The 23,144-nt window shown below is 41.5% G+C and overlaps 1 protein-coding gene and 1 pseudogene across 1 annotated transcript; one reads left to right on the forward strand and one right to left on the reverse strand.

The window, feature by feature from the left end:
* The first annotated feature begins 10,262 nt into the window (after window positions 1-10,262).
* LOC121542432 (zymogen granule membrane protein 16-like) lies at window positions 10,263-12,507 on the forward strand. Its single transcript, XM_041851827.2, has 5 exons — window positions 10,263-10,369; window positions 10,689-10,710; window positions 10,841-10,893; window positions 11,170-11,329; window positions 11,600-12,507. Exons 3-5 carry the CDS (start codon window positions 10,842-10,844, stop codon window positions 11,934-11,936), a joined length of 549 nt encoding a protein of 182 aa, XP_041707761.1. The 5' UTR covers window positions 10,263-10,369; window positions 10,689-10,710; window position 10,841; the 3' UTR covers window positions 11,937-12,507.
* A 2,463-nt stretch (window positions 12,508-14,970) lies between these two features.
* LOC121543903 lies at window positions 14,971-21,615 on the reverse strand (annotated as a pseudogene).
* Window positions 21,616-23,144: the final 1,529 nt, after the last annotated feature.

Genomic DNA, 23,144 nt, shown 5'->3' on the forward strand with positions numbered 1-23,144 from the left:
GTGGACGCAGACATAGAGCTGGCGTTACGCACAGAGCCATCTCTACCTCAGTGCCCAGCTGGTCTCTTGTCCGTGACCGTCTGATCTACTGGGCACACACATCCCCCTCCTCTGGTCACCCAGGTATCGGCCGTACAGTGCGCTGCATGACCGGAAAGTACTGGTTGCCTACCTTGGCTAAGGACATCAGGGTGTATGTCTCCTCCTGCTCGGTGTGCGCCCAGAGTAAGGCACCTAGGCACCCCCCAGCGGGTAAGTTACAGCCCTTACCAGTTCCACAACGGCCATGGTCCCATTTTGTGTATTGACTTTCTCACTGATCTTCCCCTCTCTCAGAGTAACACCACCATCCTGGTCGTTGTGGACCGCTTTTCTAAAGCCTGCTGCCTCCTTCCTCTGCCCGGTCTCCCCACGGCCCTGCAGACTCCGGAGGCCCTGTTTACTAATTTTTTCCGGCACTACGGGGTGCCAGAGGACATAGTGTCTGACTGGGGTCCCCAGTTTACATCCAGGGTCTGGAAGGCATTCATGGAACATCTGGGGGTCTCGGTCAGCCTGACCTCTGGGTTTCACCCCAAGTCTAATGGGCAGGTGGAACGGGTGAATCAGGATGTGCGTAGGTTCCTGCAGTCCTACTGCCAGGACCGGCCGGGGGAGTGGTCGGTGTTCTTGCCAAAATATTTTGGATGATGTAAAAAATATTTGTTGGTCTGATGTGATTAATAAGGAGCATCCAGATGATGCACTTGATACATTTATGAAATTACTTCTTCAATGTATTGATAAACATGCACCTGTTAAGAAACTTACTTTTAGAATTGTTAAAGCTCCATGGATTGATGAGGAATTGAAAACTGTATGACTGAAAGAGATGGGGCAAAAGGAGTGGCTAATAAGTCTGGCTGCACATCTGACTGGCTGACTTACTGCAAATTAAGAAATTATGTGACTAAACTTAACAAAAAGAAGAAACTGTATTATGAAGCCAAGATCAATGATATAAAGAATGATGGAAAAAAAACTTTGGGGTACTTTAAATGAAATTATGGGCAGAAACACAAATTCAACTCCTTCTTTCATCGAATCAGATGGCTTATTCATCACAAAACCATTTGATGTTGCCAATTGATTACTTTATTGGCAAATGATTACTTTATTGGCAAAGTGGGCAAACTTAGGCAGGAAATGCCAACAACGAACAGTTGTATATCGTACTCATGTATAAAAAAAAGCAAGTTTGAATTTTGTCAAGTTAGTGTGGTAGAGGTGGGAAAAGTATTGTTATTGATCAATAATGACAAACCTGGCATTGACAACTTAGATGGAAAGCTACTGAGGATGGTAGCTGACTCTATAGCCACTCCTATCTGTCATATCTTTAATCTGAGCCTAGAGGAAAGTCTTTGTCCTCAGGTCTGGAGGGAAGCCAAAGTCATTCCCCTACCCAAGAGTGGTAAAGCGGCCTTTACTGGCTCTAAAAGCAGACCTATCAGCTTGCTGCCAGCTCTTAGCAAACATTTGGAAAAAAAATTGTGTTTGACCAAATACAATGCTACTTCTCTGTAAACAAATGATCAACAGACTTCCAGCATGCTTATAGAGAAGGGCACTCAACATGTACTGCACTGACACAAATGACTGAAGATTGGTTTAAAGAAATTGATAATAAGAATATTTTGGGTACTGTACTGTTAGATTTCAGTGCAACCTTTGATATTATTAACCATAACCTGTTGTTGAAGAAACGTATGTGTTATGGCTTTTCAACCTCTGCCATATCGTAGATTCAGAGCTATCTATCTAATAGAACTCAGAGGGTTTTCTTTAAAGGAAGCTTCTCTAATGTCAAACATGTAAAGTGGGGTGTACCACAGGGCAGCTCTCTAGGCCCTCTACTCTTTTTTTTTTTTTACCAATGACCTGCCACTGGCATTAAACAAAGCATGTGTGTCCATGTATGCTGATGATTCAACCATATATGCATCAGCAACCACAGCTAATGAAGTCACTGAAACCCTTAACAAAGAGTTGCAGTCTGTTTTGGAATGGGTGGCCAGTAATAAACTGGTCTTGAACATCTCTAAAACTAAGAGCATTGTATTTGGTACAAATCATTCCCTAAATGCTAGACCTCAGCTTAATCTGGTAATGAATGGTGTTGTCACACCCTGATCTGTTTCACCTGTCTTTGTGATTGTCTCCACCCCCCTCCAAGTGTCGCCCATTATCCCCAGCGTATTTATACCTGTGTTCTCTGTTTGTCTGTTGCCAGTTTGTTTTGTTCGTCAAGCCTACCAGCATTTTCCCCCTTGCTCCTGTCTTTTCTAAAGTTCCTGTTTTCTAGTTATCCTGGTTTTGACCATTCTGCCTGCCCTGACCCTGCGCCTGCCTGCCGTTCTGTACCTTGTCCCACCACACTGGATTACTGACCTCTGCCTGCCCTGACCCTGAGACTGCTCGCCGTTCTGTAAATTTTGGACTCTGATCTGGATTACTGACCTCTGCCTGCCCTTGACCTGTCGTTTTGCCTGCCTTCTGTTCTAGTAATAAACGTTTGTTACTTCGACACTGTCTGCCTCTGGGTCTTCCCTAAAATGTGATAGGTGTGGCTGTTGAACAAGTTGAGGAAACTAAATGACTTGGTTTTACCTTAGATTGTAAACTGTCATGGTCAAAATATGTAGATTCAATGGTTGTAAAGATGGGGAGAGGTCTGTCCGTAATGAAGAGATGCTCTGCTTTTTTGACACCACACTCCACAAAGCAAGTCCTGCAGGCTCTAGTTTGATCTTATCTTGATTATTGTCCAGTCATATGGTCAAGTATTCCAAGGAAAGACCTGCAGCTGGTCCAGAACAGAGCGGCACATCTTGCTCTTCATTGTAATCAGAGGGCTAATATTAATAATATGCATGCCAGTCTCTCTTGGCTAAGAGTTGAGGAAAGACTGACTGCGTCACTTCTTGTTTTTATAAGAAACATTAATGTGACCTACTTGTTGTGTGTATGTACTGACATGTATGTGTAACTGATAGATGCACACACACACTACGTGTTATTGTTTTTAAATGTATGTTAAGTCTTTCGTCTGTAATGTCTTTTTTGTTATATGTCGAACCCCAGTAAGACAAGCTGTCGCCATTGCCGTCGGCTAATGGGTATCCGAATAAATCAAATCAAATCAAATCTTTCAATTTCAATCGTTCTATAACGCAGAACTTCTGCTTTACGGATTGAATCTAGCCCTTAGACAACCTCTGATGGTTCGAGCCTTGAATGCTGATTGGCTGACAGCTGTGGTATATCAGACCATATACCACGGGTATGACAAAACATGTATTTTTACTGCTCTAATTACTTTGGTAGCCAGTTTATAATAACAATATAGCACCTCGGGGGTTGGTTTGTTTTGTGATATATGGCCACTATACTACGGCTAAGGGAAGTGTCCAGGGAATTTGCGTTGCGTCGGGCATAAAAACAGCCCTTAGCCGTGGTATTTTGGCCATATACCACACCCCCTCGGGCCTTATTGCTTAATTATACTGTACATCATATTTTTTTTACATTTATTAGTTCAGCTGGAAAGTTGAAAGCTTCCAAAGTTTTGAATAGACAAGGTCATTTAAGACGGTCAAAAGCCTTTTCGGAATCAACAGCCTTTATTGATAAATCTATATCTTGTTTTTTAGCGTATTGTATTAAACTGAAACATCTACTTGTATTTGTTTGTAATTGCCTATTTTTCATAAACCCTGTTTGATTAATATGTATCAAGTCTTGTAAGACTGTTGCCATTCTATTGCTTATGAGCTTTTGTTAATATTTTACTGACACAATCTACTAAATTTATGGGTCTGTAATCAGCAGGGAACTCTACAGATTTTCCTGTTTTTAATATAATTGAAATAACTGTGTGATACATGGAACTAGGAAGCACTGAATTGAGTGGCGTGTGTTGTCATTTGTGTAAATAGGGGCATTACTGGTCCATTCCTGGTGCTTTTCTCCACATGAATGTTTTAAGAGTATCTAATATTTATTATTGGGTGATCTCTGTTTTTAATGATTATTTTGTGTCTGCTGATAGTTGCTTCAGGGTTGTTGAGTCTAAGAAGGCTGTAGGATCAATCCAACTGTTGGTAAATTCTGATTTATATAGATTATCATAGAAGCTGTCACATTGTATAATGATAGAATACAGGCGCAGGAATAAGTAATAGGGTTTTTTATTTCTCCCCAACATAAGGTACGTCATGAAAAACGATGGGGACGAAGCCCAAAACAAACACGTATTTATACAGTTGAAGTCGGAGGTTTACATACACTTAGGTTGGAGTCATTAAAATTGTTTTTCTACCACTCCACAAATTTCTTGTTAACAAACTATAGTTTTGGCAAGTCGGTTAGGACATCTACTTTGTGCATGACACAAGTAATATTTCCAACAATTGTTTACAGACAGATTATTTAACTTATAATTCACTGTATCACAATTCCAGTAGGTCAGAAGTTTACATACACGAAGTTGACTGTGCCTTTAAACAGCTTGGAAAATTCCAGGAAATGATGTCATGGCTTTAGAAGCTTCTGATAGGGTAATTGACATCATTTGAGTCAATTGGAGGTGTACCTGTGGATGTATTTCAAGGCCTACCTTCAAACTCAGTGCCTCTGTGCTTGACATCATGGGAAAATCAAAAGAAATCAGCCAAGACCTCAGAAAAACAATTGTAGACCTCCACAAAGTCTGGTTCATCCTTTCCAAATGCCTGAAGGTACCACGTTCATCTGTATAAACAATAGTACATAAGTATAACCGCGATCGATAATAGACAGTACTGTGCAGCCGTCTTCATCGACCTGGCCAAGGCTTTCGACTCTGTCAACCACCGCATTCTAATTGGCAGACTAAATAGCCTTGGTTTCTCAAATGACTGCTTCGCCTGTTTCACCAACTACTTCTCAGATAGAGTTCAATGTGTCAAATCGGAGGGCCTGTTGTCTAGACCTATGGCAGTCTCTATGGGGGTGCCACAGGGTTCAATTCTTGGGCCGACTCTTTTCTCCGTGTATATCAATGATGTCGATCTTGCTGCTGGTGACTCTCAGATCCACCTCTACGCAGACGACACCATTTTGTATAGATCTGGCCCTTCATTGGACACTGTGTTAACAAACCTCCAAACGAGCTTCAATGCTATACAACACTCCTTCAGTAGCCTGGTTAGACTGTAAACTCTCCTTCCAGACTCACATTAAGCATCTCCAATCAAAAGTTAAATCTAGAATCGGCTTCCTATTTTGCAACAAAGCCTCCTTCACTCATGCTGCCAAACATGCCCTCGTAAAACTGACTATCCTACCGATCCTTGACTTCGGCGATGTCATTTACAAAATAGCCTCCAACACTCTACTCAGCAAATTGGATGTAGTCTATCACAGTGCCATCCGTTTTGTCACCAAAGCCCCATATACTACCCACCACTGTGACCTGTACGCTCTTGTTGGCTGGTCCTCACTACATATTTGTCGCCAAACCCACTGGCTCCAGGCCATCTATAAATCACTGCTAGGCAAATCCCCACCTTATCTTAGCTCATTGGTCACCATAGCAACACCCACCCGTAGTATGCGCTCCAGCAGGTATATCTCACTGGTCATCCCCATAGCCAACACCTCCTTTGGTCGCCATTCCTTCCAGTTCTCTGCTGCCAATGACTGGAACGATTTGCAAAAATCTCTGAAGCTGGAGACTCTTATCTCCCTCACTAACTTTAGCATCAGTTGTCAGAGCACCTTACCGATCACTGCACCTGTACACAGCCCATCTGAAATTAGCCCACCCAACTACCTCATCCCCATATTGTTATTTATTTTGCTCATTTGCACCCCAGTATCTCTATTTGCACATCATCTCTTGCACATCTATCATTCCAGTGTTAATACTAATTGTAATTATTTTGCACTATGGCCTATTTATTGCCTTACCTCCATATCTTGCTACATTTGCACACACTGTATATATATATTTTCTGTTGTATTTTTGACTTTATGTTTTGTTTTACCCCATATGTAACTCTATGTTGTTGTTTTTATCGCACTGCTTTGCTTTATCTAGGCCAGGTCGCAGTTGTAAATGAGAACTTGTTCTCAACTGGCTTACCTGGTTAAATAAAGGTGAAATAAAATAAAATAAATAAATGGGACCACGCAGCTGTCATACCGTTCAGGACGGAGACGCGTTCTGTCTCCTAGAGATGAATGTACTTTGGTGCAAAAAGTGCAAATCAATCCCAGAACAACAGTAAAGGTCCTTGTGAAGATGCTGGAGGAAACAGGTACAAAAGTATCTATATCTACAGTAAAACAAGTCCTATATCGATATAACCTGAAAGGCCGCTCAGCAAGGAAGAAGCCACTGCTCCAAAACCGCCATAAAAAAGCCAGACTACGGTTTGCAACTGCACATGGGGACAAAGATCGTACTTTTTGGAGAAATGTCCTCTGGTCTGATGAAACAAAAATAGAACTGTTTGGCCATAATGACCATCGTTATGTTTGGAAGAAAAAGGGGGGAAACTTGCAAGCCGAAGAACACCATCCCAACCATGAAGCACAGGGGTGGCAGCATCATGCTGTGGGGGTGCTTTGCTGCAGGAGGGACTGGTGCACTTCACAAAATAGATGGCATCATGAGGAAGGAAAATATGTGGATATATTGAAGCAACATCTCAAGACATCAGTTAGGAAGTTAAAGCTTGGTCGCAAATGGGTCTTCCAAATGGACAGTGACCCCAAAGTTGTGGCAAAATGGCTTAAGGACAACAAAGTCAAGGTATTGGAGTGGCCATCACAAAGCCCTGACCTCAATCCTATAGAAAATGTGTGGACAGAACTGAAAAAGTGTGTGCGAGCAAGGAGGCCTACAAACCTGACTCAGTTACACCAGCTCTGTCAGGAGGAATGAGCCAAAATTCACCCAATTTATTGTAGGAAGCTTGTGGAAGGCTACCCGAAACGTTTGACCCAAGTTAAACAATTTAAAGGCAATGCTACCAAATACTAATTGAGTGTATGTAAACTTCTGACCCACTGGGAATGTGATTAAATAAATAAAAGCTGAAATAAATCATTATCTCTACTATTATTCTGACATTTCACATTCTTAAAGTAAAGTGCTGATCATAACTGACCTAAGACAGGGAATGTTTACTAGGATTAAATGTCAGGAATTGTGAAAAACTGAGTTTAAATGTATTTGGCTAAGGTGTATGTAAACCTCCGACTTCAACTGTACAGTGAAGGAAAAAAGTATTTGATCCCCTACTGATTTTGTACGTTTGTCCACTGACAAAGACATGATCAGTCTATAATTTGAATGGTAGGTTTATGTGAACAGTGAGAGACAGAATAACAACAACAAAATCCAGATTTTCTATGGGATTAAGGTCTGGAGACTGGCTAGGCCACTCCAGGACCTTAATGTGCTTCTTCTTGAGCCACTCCTTTGTTGCCTTGGCCGTGTGTTTTGGGTCATTGCCATGCTGGAATACCCATCACGACCCATTTTCAATGCCCTGGCTGAGGGAAGAAGGTTCTCACCCAAGATTTGACGGTACATGGCCCCGTCCATCGTCCCTTTGATGCGGTGAAGTTGTCCTGTCCCCTTAGCAGAAAAACACCCCCAAAGCATAATGTTTCCACCTCCATGTTTGACGGTGGGGATGGTGTTCTTGGGGTCATAGGCAGCATTCCTCCTCCTCCAAACACGGCGAGTTGAGTTGATGCAGAGAATTTTGGTCCTCTGTAGCTCAATTGGTAGAGCATGGCGCTTGTAACGCCAGGGTAGTGGGCTCGATCCACGGGACCACCCATACGTAAAAATGTATGCACACATGACTGTAAGTCGCTTTGGATAAAAGTGTCTGCTAAATGGCATGTTATTATGCCAAAGAGCTCGATTTTGGTCTCATCTGACCACAACACTTTCACCCAGTTCTCCTCTGAATCATTCAGATGTTCATTGGCAAACTTCAGACGGCCCTGTATATGTGCTTTCTTGAGCAGGGGGACCTTGCGGCGCTGCAGGATTTCAGTCCTTCACGGAGTAGTGTGTAACATTTACATTTACGTCATTTAGCAGACGCTTTTATCCAGAGCGACTTACAAATTGGTGCATTCACCTTATAGCCAGTGGGATAACCACTTTACAATATGTATTTATTTATTTATTTATTTATTTTATTTTTTTGGGGGGGGGTGGGGTAAGGGGGTGTAGAAGGATTACTTTATCCTATCCCAGGTATTCCTTAAAGAGGTGGGGTTTCAAGTGTCTCCGGAAGGTGGTGAGTGACTCCGCTGTCCTGGCGTCGTGAGGGAGCTTGTTCCACCCTGGGGGACACCAGTGGTGAGAGCACGTGGTGCGGAGACAGATTCTCGCCACGCCACTTGGTAGGAGCGACCGGTCAGGTAGGACGCAATCCAAGAGTGAGCCGCGCCGGAGATGCCCAGCTCGGAGAGGGTGGAGAGGAGGATCTGATGGTTCACAGTATCAAAGGCAGCAGACAGGTCTAGAAGGACAAGAGCAGAGGAGAGAGAGTTAGCTTTAGTAGTGCGGAGAGCCTCCGTGACACAGAGAAGAGCAGTCTCAGTTGAATGACCAGTCTTGAAACCTGACTGGTTTGGATCAAGAAGGTCATTCTGAGAGAGATAGCAAGAGAGTTGGCTAAAGACGGCACGCTCAAGAGTTTTGGAGAGAAAAGAAAGAAGGGATACTGGTCTGTAGTTGTTGACATCAGAGGGATCGAGTGTTGGTTTTTTGAGAAGGGGTGCAACTCTCGCTCTCTTGAAGACGGAAGGGACATAGCCAGCGGTCAAGGATGAGTTGATGAGCGAGGTGAGGTAAGGGAGAAGGTCACCGGAGATGGTCTGGAGAAGAGAGGAGGGGATAGGGTCAAGCGGGCAGGTTGTTGGGCGGCCGGCCGTCACAAGTCGCAAGATTTTATCTGGAGAGAGAGGGGAGAAAGAAGTGAAAGCATAGGGTAGGGCAGTGTGAGCGGGACCAGCAGTGTCATTTGACTTAACAAACGAGGATCGGATGTCGTCAACCTTCTTTTCAAAATGGTTGACGAAGTCATCCACAGAGAGGGAGGAGGAGGGGAGGGGGAGGAGGACCAATTGTTACCAATTGTTTTCTCGGTGACTATGGTCCCAGCTGCCTTGAGATCATTGACAAGATCCTCCCGTGTAGTTCTGGGCTGATTCCTCACCGTTCTCATGATCATTGCAACTTTTCGAGGTGAGATCTTGCATGGAGCCCCAGGCCGAGGGAGATTGACAGTTATTTTATGTTTCTTCCATTTGCGAATAATCGCACCAACTGTTGTCACCTTCTCACCAAGCTGCTTGGCGATGGTCTTGTAGCCCATTCCAGCCTTGTGTAGGTCTACAATCTTGTCCCTGACATCCTTGGAGAGCTCTTTGGTCTTGGCCATCGTGGAGAGTTTGGAATCTGATTGATTGATTGCTTCTGTGGACAGGTGTCTTTTTATACAGGTAACAAGCTGAGATTAGGAGCACTCCCTTTAAGAGTGTGCTCCTAATCTCAGCTCGTTACCTGTATAAAAGACACCTGGGAGCCAGAAATCTTTCTGATTGAGAGGGGGTCAAATACTTATTTCCCTCATTAAAATGCAAATCAATTTATAACATTTTTGACATGCGAGAATTGTAACAGAATGCAGAAAACGTAGGACAATAATATAGACAAAAAATTTAGAATCTCATCTTGCCCTCTAGAATTAAATTGAAATACATGTACTGAAACACATCTTCTACAATAAAATAGGTATTTGAGCCAATGAACTAACTACCCTATTAATGACCCGATCCACGTCTTTTTCAGCGTGTTAATGTTTGAAGGGAAGAAGTTCCTCTTGGGGTAATAAAACAACTGAAGATTGGGAGACTGATTTTGAGCGATTTTCGTACACATTCAAATGATTTTGGTATATTCTTTTAATCATTTGGTTGTTAGATTGTATATTTTTATCACTATTTCAGATCATTCATTTGTTACAATTCAAAAGAAAGAACATCCTCTGAATACATTTATTTCCTTATAATATTTCCTTGACACTCCCTCCAAAGTAGCCTTGACCAATTAGAAAACAATGTCTGACTTCTCTATAGTGAGTGACTGACTAAAGGTGTTCTTTGGCATGTTCCTTCCATCTAGAGCTGATGGAATGTTCATCGTGTATAAATGCAGTTCTAAGAGGAAGCAGTAGACTAGAAGGATCTGGCAGAGACAGAGAGATACAAACCTTTCACAGGTTTTCAAACAAATCTCAAGATATCACTGTGGGTATGTACACAACTAGCTAAATATAAAATGTGCACTTGTATTTAATGCATGATACTGGTGAGGGAAATGCTATGAAGTTAATACTCATCATCTCTTGGTACATGGGCACAAACACTTTGGCCCTATTGCATGTAAATGTACATTTAATTTATCTGACATCATTTTTATTTGACAGTAGCTTAGCACTGCAAGAGTGATTGTAGTAAACAAGAGTAGGTTCTACTTTTTAAAGCTGTTTTATAACATTTCACATTCAAGAATGATTTGTTTGTTAAGTCACATTTCACAATTCAAAAAGTTATTTTATTTTCCTTTCTAGGAAACACTGGTTGACCTGACAGGTAAAATGCCTTAGTTGTTTTTGTGAACTACTATGAAAAACATTATTAACAAAATTATTTCAAGTTTTACCATTTAAAGTGAAATTGACTGAAATGAAAGGTCTTAAGTATTGATGTCTCCCTTTTGCAGAATGTTCTCAATCCTGTTTGTCACAGTCTTCTTGGCCAGCTGCTTGGCAATGCGTGAGTAATACAAATACAATTCTGAATTATAATTATTCAATAATAGCTTTTGTGCTTACACCAACTTGTCTTTTTCAGTTAGACTTAGGAGTTCTTCTTTGAGACAAAAGCTGATGTATTAAAGCATTGCAGAATGTACTTTAGTTAATTAATCTACACTTTATTCATAATATAAAGATCTTTCAGAAATGTGTTGGTAAAATTTAAATTATGTATATATAAATATGTATTATTAATATAGTAAATATAGTAAACATATTGCCCATATTATTTTAGCCATCAAAGAACCGTACTCGTATTCCTCTGCGGTGGGTCTGGGCACTGGCACCCCATTTGCCTCCTCCGGTGAGGGACGCATCACAGCGGTCAGAGTGTGGGAGAACAACAACAACAACTACTACTACTACTACTACAACAACAACGCCTACATCAACGGGTGAGCAGACCCTGACCCAGGAACAGACACCACCGTCTCAGTCCAACTACACTACCCAACAGCCACACTCTTTCTTTCTTTCTTTCTTTCTGTATTTATTTATTGTGTTTATTACATATTCAGTACATGACAAAACAATAGTGTTATCATATCTAACCCAGAGTACAATTGAAAATGTCAGTCCTTGATATTCTCTGACGCTACCTGCTGTCTCCGTCTGAATATGCCTTATCAAAACACAACCAACGTGAAAAGCTTCCTCTGTTTTAGGTTCCAGCTGAGATACAGCAACACCTGGTCTCCTGTATTCGGTCGCGAAGTGGGGGAAAAGCAGGAGATGGAGCTGTTTAAGGATGAGGCCATCGTCGAGGTGTCTGGGAAGTACAACCCAGGAGACTACATCTGCTACCTGGTGTTCACCACCAACACGGGGCGCACTCTGGTGGCCGGCCTGCCTAACCAAGTCTCCTTCAACTTCTACCCAGCCAACATGGGCAATGAGCTGAGGCTGCTCAGCGGTCGCTTCAACGGTGCCGGGATCACTTCCATCGGAGCCCACTGGGGATTGGTGTACATGGAAGAGGCTGGAAACAGTACCTCCTCTTAATCGAAAAAAAAAAAAAAGTATGGCTTGCTCTTTGGGATGGTTTCCCGGATACAGATTAAGCCTAGTCCTGGACTAGTTACTTTCAATGGAGATTCTCCATTCAGCATGCTTTTTAGTCCAGGAGTAAACTTAATCTGGGTCCAGGAAACTGACCCTATATGTTTTGGACGGATGTTTGACATAGACGCTGACAGGACTGTTTTAATATCACTATCTGATGGGTGCTTCATGCGATTTTAAACTGAATGAATTTGAATATTTATAATATTTTGGGAGTAATTTTGTACTGCTTTAAGTGAGGTGATCCCGTTTGAGTGAGTGGGTCACGGACCACATGCGTTGTTACTCATCATTTGAGGTTGTATTTATCACAATAAATGAAATAATCATATGGGATTTAAAGGATTAAATATATCTTTGATTAATTGAACAATAAAATATTATCGGGAGACAATTCCACTCATGGTACTTCACCTTCACTATTTTATACACACTGTATTTTTTTTTGGTGTTCCTTTTCTGCTACATCTACTTACGGACATTTTAATAAAAAGCACATCTTTAATCATTATATTTCATTGTATTCCTTTTGATAAGAAAATACATACAGTAGTAACCAGAAGCTACAATAAACTAATCTGTCATCTTAACAAACTCTACCTCAATGGTGTCAATAAGCAACTAAATGTATAACTGCAAGACCGTTAAAACGCCTATCCAATAGTGATGAAGGGGGGAAGAAATCGATAGTTACATATCGGGATATTATTTTCAATAATATCGTATCGCATCACATTGGCAATATCACACTACTATTATTGCGCTAGTTGGCTATCCCTGCTCCAAAACTCTATTTTTCCTTCATAGACTGTTCTCCATTTTCATTTTAAATAGGAAGCACATTTTGTTTTCAGCAGTTTTATTTCCATTACTTTTCTCATGTTCTCTAGTCTCTCTGCCACAGACATATAGTGAGCAACATGTTTGGAACATCGAATCACAATAAAATCACAGCATAGAATCGAAATACATGTAGAATCGTGAGAATCGTAATACATTTCATATCAGCACCTAAGTATTGTGATCACCAATTTGTAAGTCGCTCTGGATAAGAGCGTCTGCTAAATGACTTAAATGTAAATGTATAATATCGTATCGTGAGGTCCCTGGCAATTCCAAGCGTTACTATCCAACACACCCATAATGTCTGGAATGTATATATGTCATACCAATTCATAACATCAAACATTTTGTCTATGAAGTATGCTCTCCTTCTAGCCTGGCATTGCATGACAAGCTGTATAGTGTTTTGTTAAAGCTACAGTCTGGGATTTGGGAAGCTGTTCAATGTTCAGCTGTGTTTCCTTGAAACATTGTCCTAGTCCCAGTAAATCCGAGCTAATTTGAGGAACAACCGATTTAAATGGGGCAAAAATTATATGCATTTTTTTCTATTTGCATTTAGTGTAATGTGGATGATACTGCAATGGGATGGCTGCACATTTTAAGAAATGATGTGTGCATTTATTTATTTATATATATACAGTTGTTGAACCATGAACAGCGCTACATTATACCTTAATCATTGAGCCTAAAGTGTTTGCTTGACTACTGCATATTCAGGCCAGACTCACTAAATAATCTGCAAAAATGTATCCCCCTGTATTGGACCCTCAAGGCATCACAAAGCAAAACCTGGGCAGCATTTCAAATGATGTACAGTAAGTGTTTTTGACAAGTTTTCATTCTATCTACACTGAACAAAAATATAAATGCAACAGGTAAAGTGTTGGTCCCATGTTTCATGAGCTGAAAAAAAGATCCCAGACATGTTCCATACACACAAAAAGCTTATTTATTTAATATGTTGTGCACAAATTTGTTTACATCCCTGTTAGTGAGCATTTCTCCTTTGCCAAGCTAATCCATCCACCTGACAGGTGTGGCATATCAAGAAGCTGATTAAGCAGCATGATCATTACAGAGGTGCACCTTGTGCTGGGGACAATAAAAGGCCACACTAAAATGTGCAGTTTTGTCACACAACACAATGCCACAGATGTCTCAAGTTTTGAGGGAGCATGCAATTGGCATGCTGACTGTAGGAATGTCCACCAGTGCTGTTGCCAGAGAAGTTAATGTTAATTTATCTACCATAAGCTGCCTCCAAAGTCATTTTAGAGAATTTGGCAGTATGTCCAACAGGCCTCATAACCGCAGACCACATGTAACCACGCCAGCCCAGGACCTCCACATCCGGCTTCTTCACCTGCGGGATCGTCTGAGACCAGCCACCCTGACAGCTGATGAAACTGTGGGTTTGCACAACCAAATAATTTCTGCACAAACTGTCAGAAACCATCTCAGGGAAGCTCATTTGCGTGCTTGTCGTCCTCACCAGGGTCTTGACCTGACTGATGTTCGGCGTCCTTAATGACTTCAGTGGGCAAATGCACACCTTTGATGGCCACTGGCACGCTGGAGAAGTGTGCTCTTCACGGATGAATCCCAGTTTCACCTGTACCTGGCAGATGGCAGACTGCGAGATGGCAGACAGCGAGATGGCGTCGTGTGGGCGAGCAGTTTGCTGATGTCAACGTTGTGAACAGAGTGACTGTATACTCACCAGACATGTCACCCATTGAGCATGTTTGGGAAGATCTGGACCGACGTGTAAGACAGCGTGTTCCAGTTCCCGCCAATATCCAGCAACTTCGCACAGCCATTGAAGAGGAGTGGGACAACATTCCACAGGCCACAATCAACTCTATGCGAATGAGGCAAATGGTGGTCACACCAGATACTGACTGGTTTTCTGATCCACACCCGTATCTTCCTTTTGCATATCTGCATATGTGTATTCCCAGTCATGTGAAATCCATAGATTAGGCCCTAATGATTTTATTTCAATTGACTGATTTCCTTATATGAACTGTAACTCACTCTTTGAAATTGTTGCATGTTGCATTTATATTTTTGTTCAGTGTCGTTGACTCCTATTAGTAAAATATATTATTCGTATATGATTCTTTTTTTGAATAATCAAAAAGATAATTCACTGTAATATCCTTCATAAGCCCTGTTTCTCAGCCTTGTATCTTAGCACCATCTAGTGTGGTACAACATTACTGTCCAATCCATTTTAATATTGGAGTTAAAGCTTTGATCTCCAGATTCGGAACAGTAGAATAGCCACTTTATTAGCTTCAGTCATTTTCATCCAAATGTAATAAAAAAACATGTGAGTGCATAAGAAGTAAAAACATCCCTGAGGTTCAGGCTCTGTCATTCCAACAGATGAAACACACCACAACTCCAAAATAACAGAAATAGAACAGAAATAAAATAAAAGAGAAATATATTCCAAAGGGAAGGAGTGGTTGTTGCACTTAACCATCTGTACTTTTCAAGATCCTTCATGTGTACCATAACGGATATATTTTAGCTGTCCTTTGTGATTGGTTATTGTTCCTCATCCCTCGATCGCCACGATTGAAAACTTAAATATGTACTTCCTGCATAGCAGAGCGTGACCAGGAAGGCAAAGAACTGAAAAACAGACAGATGAAAACATTGAAATTCAGTACAATAGTAGGTGTGAGTTGAGTAGGCTTAAATGGACCAAATATATATCATTGGGATGGTACACAGTGGCATCATACCTCTCTTATCTGACTTGTAGGCATATATTTGCATTTTAATATTGTATATTTTAATATCGCTTTAATCATAAATACTCAGTCATATTTGTGGTATATTTTCACAGTTGGCGTGATTTAAATGTATGTCTGGGTGGTCTGAGGTGGTTTTCTTACCGTGGATGCTACCCAGCAGTTGTAGTTATGACGCCCTTTAACAGCATGGCTGATTGAGGCTGCATCCACTGCTGCTGCCACCACATACATCACTGTAGCACTACTGTTGAAGAACAGACCCTGTAGAACACCACATACATCACTGTAGCACTACTGTTGAAGAACAGACCCTGTAGAACACCACATACAGTTGAAGTCGGAAGTTTACATACACCTTAGCCAAATACATTTAAACTTAGTTTTTCACAATTCCTGACATTTAATCCTAGTAAAAATTCCCTGTCTTAGGTCAGTTAGGATCACCACTTTATTTTCAGAATGTGAAATGTCAGAATAATAGTAGAAATAATGATTTATTTCAGCTTTTATTTCTTTCATCACATTCCCAGTGGGTCAGAAGTTACATACACTCAATTAGTATTTGGTAGCATTGCCTTTAAAATTGATTAACTTGGGTCAAACGTTTTGGGTAGTCTTCCACAAGCTTCCCACAATAAGTTGGGTGAATTTTGGCTCATTCCTCCTGACAGAGCTGGTGTAACTGAGTCAGGTTTGTAGGCCTCCTTGCTCGCACACGCTTTTTCAGTTCTGCCCACAAATGTTCTATAGGATTGAGGTCAGGGTTTTGTGATGGCCTCTCCAATACCTTGACTTTGTTGTCCTTAAGCCATTTTGCCACAACTTTGGAAGTATGCTTGGGGTCATTGTCCATTTGGAAGACCCATTTGCGACCAAGCTTTAACTTCCTGACTGATGTCTTGAGATGTTGCTTCAATATATCCACATAATTTTCCTTCCTCATGATGTCATCTATTTTGTGAAGTGCACCAGTCCCCCGTGCAACAAAGCACCCCCACAGCATGATGCTGCCACCCCGTGCTTCACGGTTGGGATGGTGTTCTTCGGCTTGCAAGCTTCACCCATTTTCCTCCAAACATAACGATGGTCATTATGGCCAAACAGTTATATTTTTGTTTCATCAGACCAGAGGACATTTCTCCAAAAAGTATGATCTTTGTCCACATGTGCAGTTGCAAACCATAGTCTGGCTTTTTTATGGCGGTTTTGGAGCAGTGGCTTCTTCCTTGCTGAGCGGCATTTCAGGTTATGTGGATATAGGACTCGATTTACTGTTGATATAGATACTTTTGTACCTGTTTCCTCCAGCATCTTCACAAGGTCCTTTGCTGTTGTTCTGGGATTGATTTACAATTTTCGCACCAAAGTACGTTAATCTCTAGGAGACAGAACGCGGTATGACGGCTGCATGGTCCCATTGTCACGGTGTTAGTGTAATGCGGTAGACGAAGTCAGGCGCAGGACACAGAACTAAATGAAAACGTAACTTTACTGAACACGTAAAGAAACAAGTAAACCTCCACGCAGGGAGGAATAAACCCGCTCACCAACGACACACAAAACAATAAACATACAGAGCACAATGGGAGCCACAGGGTTAAATAGGGACGGAGTAATTACAAGATGGGAAACAGGTGTGAAACAATCAGACAACAACAGGTAGAACATATAACATAGATCGGCAGCAGCTAGTACTCCGGTGACGACGAACGCCGAAGCCTGCCCGAGCAAGGAGGAAGGGCAGCCTCGGCAGAATCCGTGACACCCATGGTGTTTATACTTGCATACTATTGTTTGTACAGATGAACGTGGTACCTTCAGGCGTTTGGAAATTGCTCCCAAGGATGAACCAGACTTTGTGGAGGTCTACATATTTTTTTCTGAGGTCTTGGCTGATTTCTTTAGATTTTCCCATGATGTCAAGCAAAGAGGCACTGAGGTTGAAGGTAGGCCTTGAAATACATCCACAGGTACACCTCCAATTTACTCAAATGATGTCAATTAGCCTATCAGAAGCTTCTAAAGCCATGACATCATTTTCTGGAATTTTCCAAGCTGTTTGAAGGCACAGTCAACTTAGTGTATGTAGACTTCTGACCCACTGGAATTTCGATACAGTGAATTATAAGTGATTTTTTTTTGTCTGTCAACAATTGTTGGAAAAATTACTTGTGTCATGCACAAAGTAGATGTCCTAACCGACTTGCCAAAACTATAGTTTGTTGACAAGACATTTGTGGTTGAAAAACGAGTTTTAATGACTCCAACCTGTATGTAAACTTCCGACTTCAACTGTACATCACTGTAGCACTACTGTTGAAGAAGGGCACAACAGGTCCTGTAGAATGACAACAACAGGATTCCTGGCTGGCTGGTTCAGATACTGTAGGCTAGTACACATTATAGAATGGCTTCATTTGATCACATTCATAAAGACATGGTCAGGAGCACACAAAAATCCTCTCTTCCCCAAAACCATCCAGGAAGTTCACTCCATTGCTTTTGAGTTACATAAATAGTCCACAATTATTCAATCACTAGCTATATAATAAACAACCCCAATCAGTCAAGTTTCAAGTTGGTCAGATAATGTGCTGTTGTATTATGTGTCGTAGTATGTGTCGTACCACAGTTGTCCAGGGGACCTGAGGGATCCTGTTGTAAGCCATGGTCAGGTAGATGATGAGGAAGATGACTGTCAGGACCCAGTACAAGATGGCCACAAACATGACCCACCCAAAGGCAGACACACGGAAGTAGTCTGTCCCCGCTATCAGCGTCCATACCAGCAGACCAAACACCTGATGGGACAGGGAAGCACATAGCCAGCATTCCAAATGGCACCCTATTCCCTTTATTGTGCACTACTTTTGAACAGGGCTCATAGGGCTCTGGTAAAAAGTAGTACACTATATAGGGAATAGGGTGCCATTTGGGACGTACACATAGTCAGTGATGGCTGTGCTCTGGTGGTGTCTACTTTATCGTGTATTTAAATGCATTTGCTTTGCTTTTCTTTATGGCATACTGTAGAAAGAGATTACAATGAAAGGAAATAATATAGCCTAAGTCAAATAAAATAACAGTTTATTGGCATATGCAAAGGATCCATTGAAGTGTAGAGTGATCTGTTTACCTGCAAGCTCTCATCTAAAACAGTACAACAGCTATATAAAACATAATTGCCAAGTGATTTTTCATAGTTTGTATTTCTGGAACTGAAACTAACCCCACAGCTTACTGACACCTATCTGATCTGACAGCATTCTGAAAGAATGTCGTAACACATTGATTATGATAAATCTATAGATGCAGTTTGTTATAATGCGTGCTACTGTAAATAATGGGAAGTTTTGTCCTCTGTTGCACTCCAAACCTCCCTTCCTGTTATTAAAATAAAATAATGTTTCATTGGTTGCTTCGTATCACAGGAAAAAAGACTGTCTAGCCTACGTGGAAGAGGAGACTTTTGGTCACATTCTCCCCTGATGCTGGAAGGAAAAGGGACAATGAAACTGACCTTGTTTTTAAACAACTTCCCTTTCCAGAGAAAATAAAACACTGTACTGAGACCCATTGTCTGTCTACACAGAAAGTAGTCTGTTACAGAAAGTAGTCTAAATTACAGTAAGTAGTCTATATTACAGAAAGTCGCCTATATTACTAGACTATATTACAGGAAGTAGCCTATATTACAGGAAGTAGCCTATATTACAGGAAGTAGTCCATATTACAGAAAGTAGCCTATATTACAGGAAGTTGCCTATTTTACAGGAAAAAGCCTATATTACAGAAAGTAGTCTATATTACAGGAAGTAGCCTATATTACAGGAAGTAGGTTGACATTATGTTCATTTTCTCCAGTTATATTTCCTTGAACATTTTGAGATAATTGAACCTTCATTTCAGTGCAGTGTTCAATACGATGTCACGTCACCGTCTGTGAAAAACCGTCATACAGGCCAAGCAGCCTATGCAAAATGTGTATAAAATGCACATAAAATATACAGGTTGAACAGTATGCAAATCTGTATAAAAGTACTGGAAATCAGCAAATGGCAAACTCTTCCCTTTATCAGAACTAATGTGCCCCTATGATAAGGGTACAATTAGCCATGTGATACAAGGTATGACCAATACAAAATGTCTGATCATCATAATGTGTTTAATTTGTATAATCAACAAAGCAGTATTGATCGCTTCATGAATTCTGATGGCAGCTATTGTGAGAAAGATGGTGAAAGCCACTGCCATTGTAATTTCAATCAATTATTATATCAAACTTGGACACAAATATGTCTGTGTCGCAGTTAGGACATCACCCTCTGCAACTGGATCCTGGACTTCCTGAGGGGCAGACCACAGGCTGTGAGTATTGGCAACAACACCTCCTCCACACTGACTCTTAACTCTGGGGCCCCCCAGGGGTGAGTCCTCCGTCCTCTGCTGTACTCCCTGTTCACCCACAACTGCGTGGCTTTGCACAACACCAACTCCCTCATCAACTTTGCTGACGACAACACGGTTGTAGGCCTGATAACCAACAACAACGAGTCAGCCTATAGGGAGGAGGTAAGTAAACTGGCATTGTGGTGTCATGACAACAACCTCTCCCTCAAAGTCAGCAAAACAAAGGAGTTGATTTTTAACTTCAGGAAGCAGAGGTGGGAACATGCCCCGATCCACATCAACCGGACTGCAGCAGAGAGAGTCACTAGTTTTAAGTTCCTCAGCATCCACATCACTGAGGACGTGTCATGGACCAACAACACCACCACTCTTGTCAAGAGGGCACAACAGCATGCCGCCCCGGGTCCTCTCCAAATACTAGCCCTACACCATCAAGAACGTCCTGACCGGTTGCATCACGGCCTGGTACGGGAATTGCTCTGTCTACGACCGCAAGGCCCTCCAGCGGGTGGTGAAGACGGCACCCACCCCACCCGGCCATCTAGATGCATGAAAGTTAATATATAAGCTAATGATCCATCATGTATGACATTCCTGGGAGTGTGTAAACTTACATTTTCTATTACCATCATTTTTGTATGTTTTCTATAGTTATGTACTTGAAAATGTGTCAATTGACCAATTCGGCACATTTGGGCAGACTTCATACAAAATAGTCCAGTATTGCAATGCTTCACTGGATAAATCTGAAACTTTGCACACACACTGCTGCCATCAAGTGGCCAGAATCTAAATTGCGCCTAAACTGCAATATTATACTGTGGCCTTTCTCTTTCATTTCAAAGATGATGAAAAAATAAAATAGATAACGCATGTTTTTATGTTTGTATTATCTTTTACCAGATCTAATGTGTTATATTCTCCTACATTAATTTCACATTTCCAGACACTTCAAAGTGTTTCCTTTCAAATGGTATCAAGAATATGCATATCCTTGCTTCAGGTCCTGAGCTACAGGCAGTTAGATTTGGGCCATCAGACTGCTGAACAATTGAACTGGACTGACCACCTGCTCTGATTCTCCTCACCTTAGCACATATGCACTCACTCATGCACACACCAACACAGACACACACACACACACACACACACACACACACACACACACACATCACAACTGCTGCTACCAGACTCTTATTATACTGCTCAGTTTATACACTGACCCCCCCCTTCTCCAATACACGTGTAAATATTGAACTATAAAATGTGCCTTCTTGAATAATAATTATGCTACTATCAAATGTTTATTCTGTTCTACTGAGCCATTTAATTTATGTTCGTATTCTTATATTTTATTATGTTGCATTGTCGAGAAGGAACCTGCAAGTTAGCACTTCTTTGGACGACGTATACCATGCGTATCCCGTAGCCTACTGCTTGAAACTTGAAACTTGACTACTTACTATTTCTGCGAAAACGAGGAGCCCCGAAGCAGTAAGAAAAAAGTGCCTGTCGTAAGCCAGAGTAGAGGTGTAAAAGTTTTCCGCGCTGCTGCTGGTAGACGTTATAACAGCGGGTGTCGCTGGGCCTTCCATTTTCAATCTCGATCTACCGCTTTTGGATCCTGCCCCTCTGAATTAAGGAAAAAAATCGTGCAACTCTAATCAACGGAAGGTGGGAAAGATGGCCATGACGCGTCTTTCCTGAGTAGGCGACAATACTTCTGCGGAACTCTGTACATTTGTTGTGAAACAACTTGTTTTTGTTTATTTTAGATAATAATATATATGACCTGTCTGAACGTTATTCTGTCATCGTATAACAAAGCCTACTGTATGTTCAACATAATTTGGTCAGTTAGCCCTATACCATTCCCAAAATGTCACTGAGTTGAGAGTGGTTGCATAAAGAGGAACTTATTTATGATGATAGGCAAATCGGTGTGCCAGAAACTATTGCCTTTTCATGCTCGTATGGTTGGTTATGTTTTGCATAGGTGCTGTTTTTCCGATGACACGAGCAGGAGCAATCTACAGCCAAAGACTGAAGAGAGACTTAGCCAGTAGACTGCAGATTGCAGTTTTGAAACTGCAGTAAAAGGGCTATGACAGCAGGTGGGGTCTCACTTCAAAAGGAGTGCATAATGCAGGCTAGCTGTGGATGATTAATTTACTAAACTGTAGTCACACTCTTTTCTCAAACAGATACAATATAGTGTGCCTTTTGGTCAAACAGCACAGTGTGTGTTCAGTTAACCACTGTCTGGACCTGCTGGGGCATGTCCAATAAGGACCGTAGTCCTACCACTGTCTGGACCTGCTGGGGCATGTCCAATAAGGACCGTAGTCCTACCACTGTCTGGACCTGCTGGGGCATGTCCAATAAGGACCGTAGTCCTACCACTGTCTGGACCTGCTGGTAAATGTCCAATAATGACCGTAGTCCTACCACTGTCTGGACCTGCTGGTAAATGTCCAATAAGGACCGTAGTCCTGGCCTAATGTACCTTTGCTAAATCAGACAGTTGTTGATGTCGTTTTCAATCATTGATTAGTTACTACTCTCTCCAGTTGGAAACTCGATATCCATCATCATGTCCTCAGTGTGACAGCAATAAATGTGTTATGTGGTGGTGTCTGAAATATACCAGCAGATGGCAGCATATAGACAAACAAAGATCATGGGGAAAGGAAAATGTGAAAACAGCTCGAAGCTTAACTACAACTTTTGTATAGTCTTAACAACCAACTTAACAATACTCGAAATAGGCTATGTAATTATATCAAAACAAAAGTACATATTATACATGTGTTAATATTGCTAAGAAATGTAAGTATTGACACTTAAGTTCACCCTGTAACAAACTGAAGGCCAGGGACAGGGTGAGAGAGCAGTGGGGAGAGGCATTGTGTGTTAATTCTAGGCTCCTGTCTGAGAACCCTCCTCATCACAAATAAATAAATGCAAAACAGGACTTCATCAATTAATTCATAAGTGACTTGTGTTTGACTGTGCTACATTTTGTGACGTTATTTTATTGTTTTAAGTCCGCTATACACCCACAGGGTATGGAGGCCACCATATCACCGTGACACTCCATAGTAACCTTCATCAAACGCACATC

The sequence above is a fragment of the Coregonus clupeaformis genome, chromosome 17 (genome assembly GCF_020615455.1).
Source record: "Coregonus clupeaformis isolate EN_2021a chromosome 17, ASM2061545v1, whole genome shotgun sequence".
NCBI lineage: Eukaryota > Metazoa > Chordata > Actinopteri > Salmoniformes > Salmonidae > Coregonus > Coregonus clupeaformis.

What these genes read in the sequence shown, in the direction of transcription:
- LOC121542432 (XM_041851827.2), top strand. Translation starts at nt 10,842, where the DNA reads ATGTTCTCAATCCTGTTTGTCACAGTCTTCTTGGCCAGCTGCTTGGCA. An exon ending in GGCCAGCTGCTTGGCAATGC is followed by an intron (nt 10,894 to 11,169) that starts GTGAGTAATACA and finishes ATATTATTTTAG; the next exon opens with CCATCAAAGAACCGTACTCG. An exon ending in AACAACGCCTACATCAACGG is followed by an intron (nt 11,330 to 11,599) that starts GTGAGCAGACCC and finishes CCTCTGTTTTAG; the next exon opens with GTTCCAGCTGAGATACAGCA.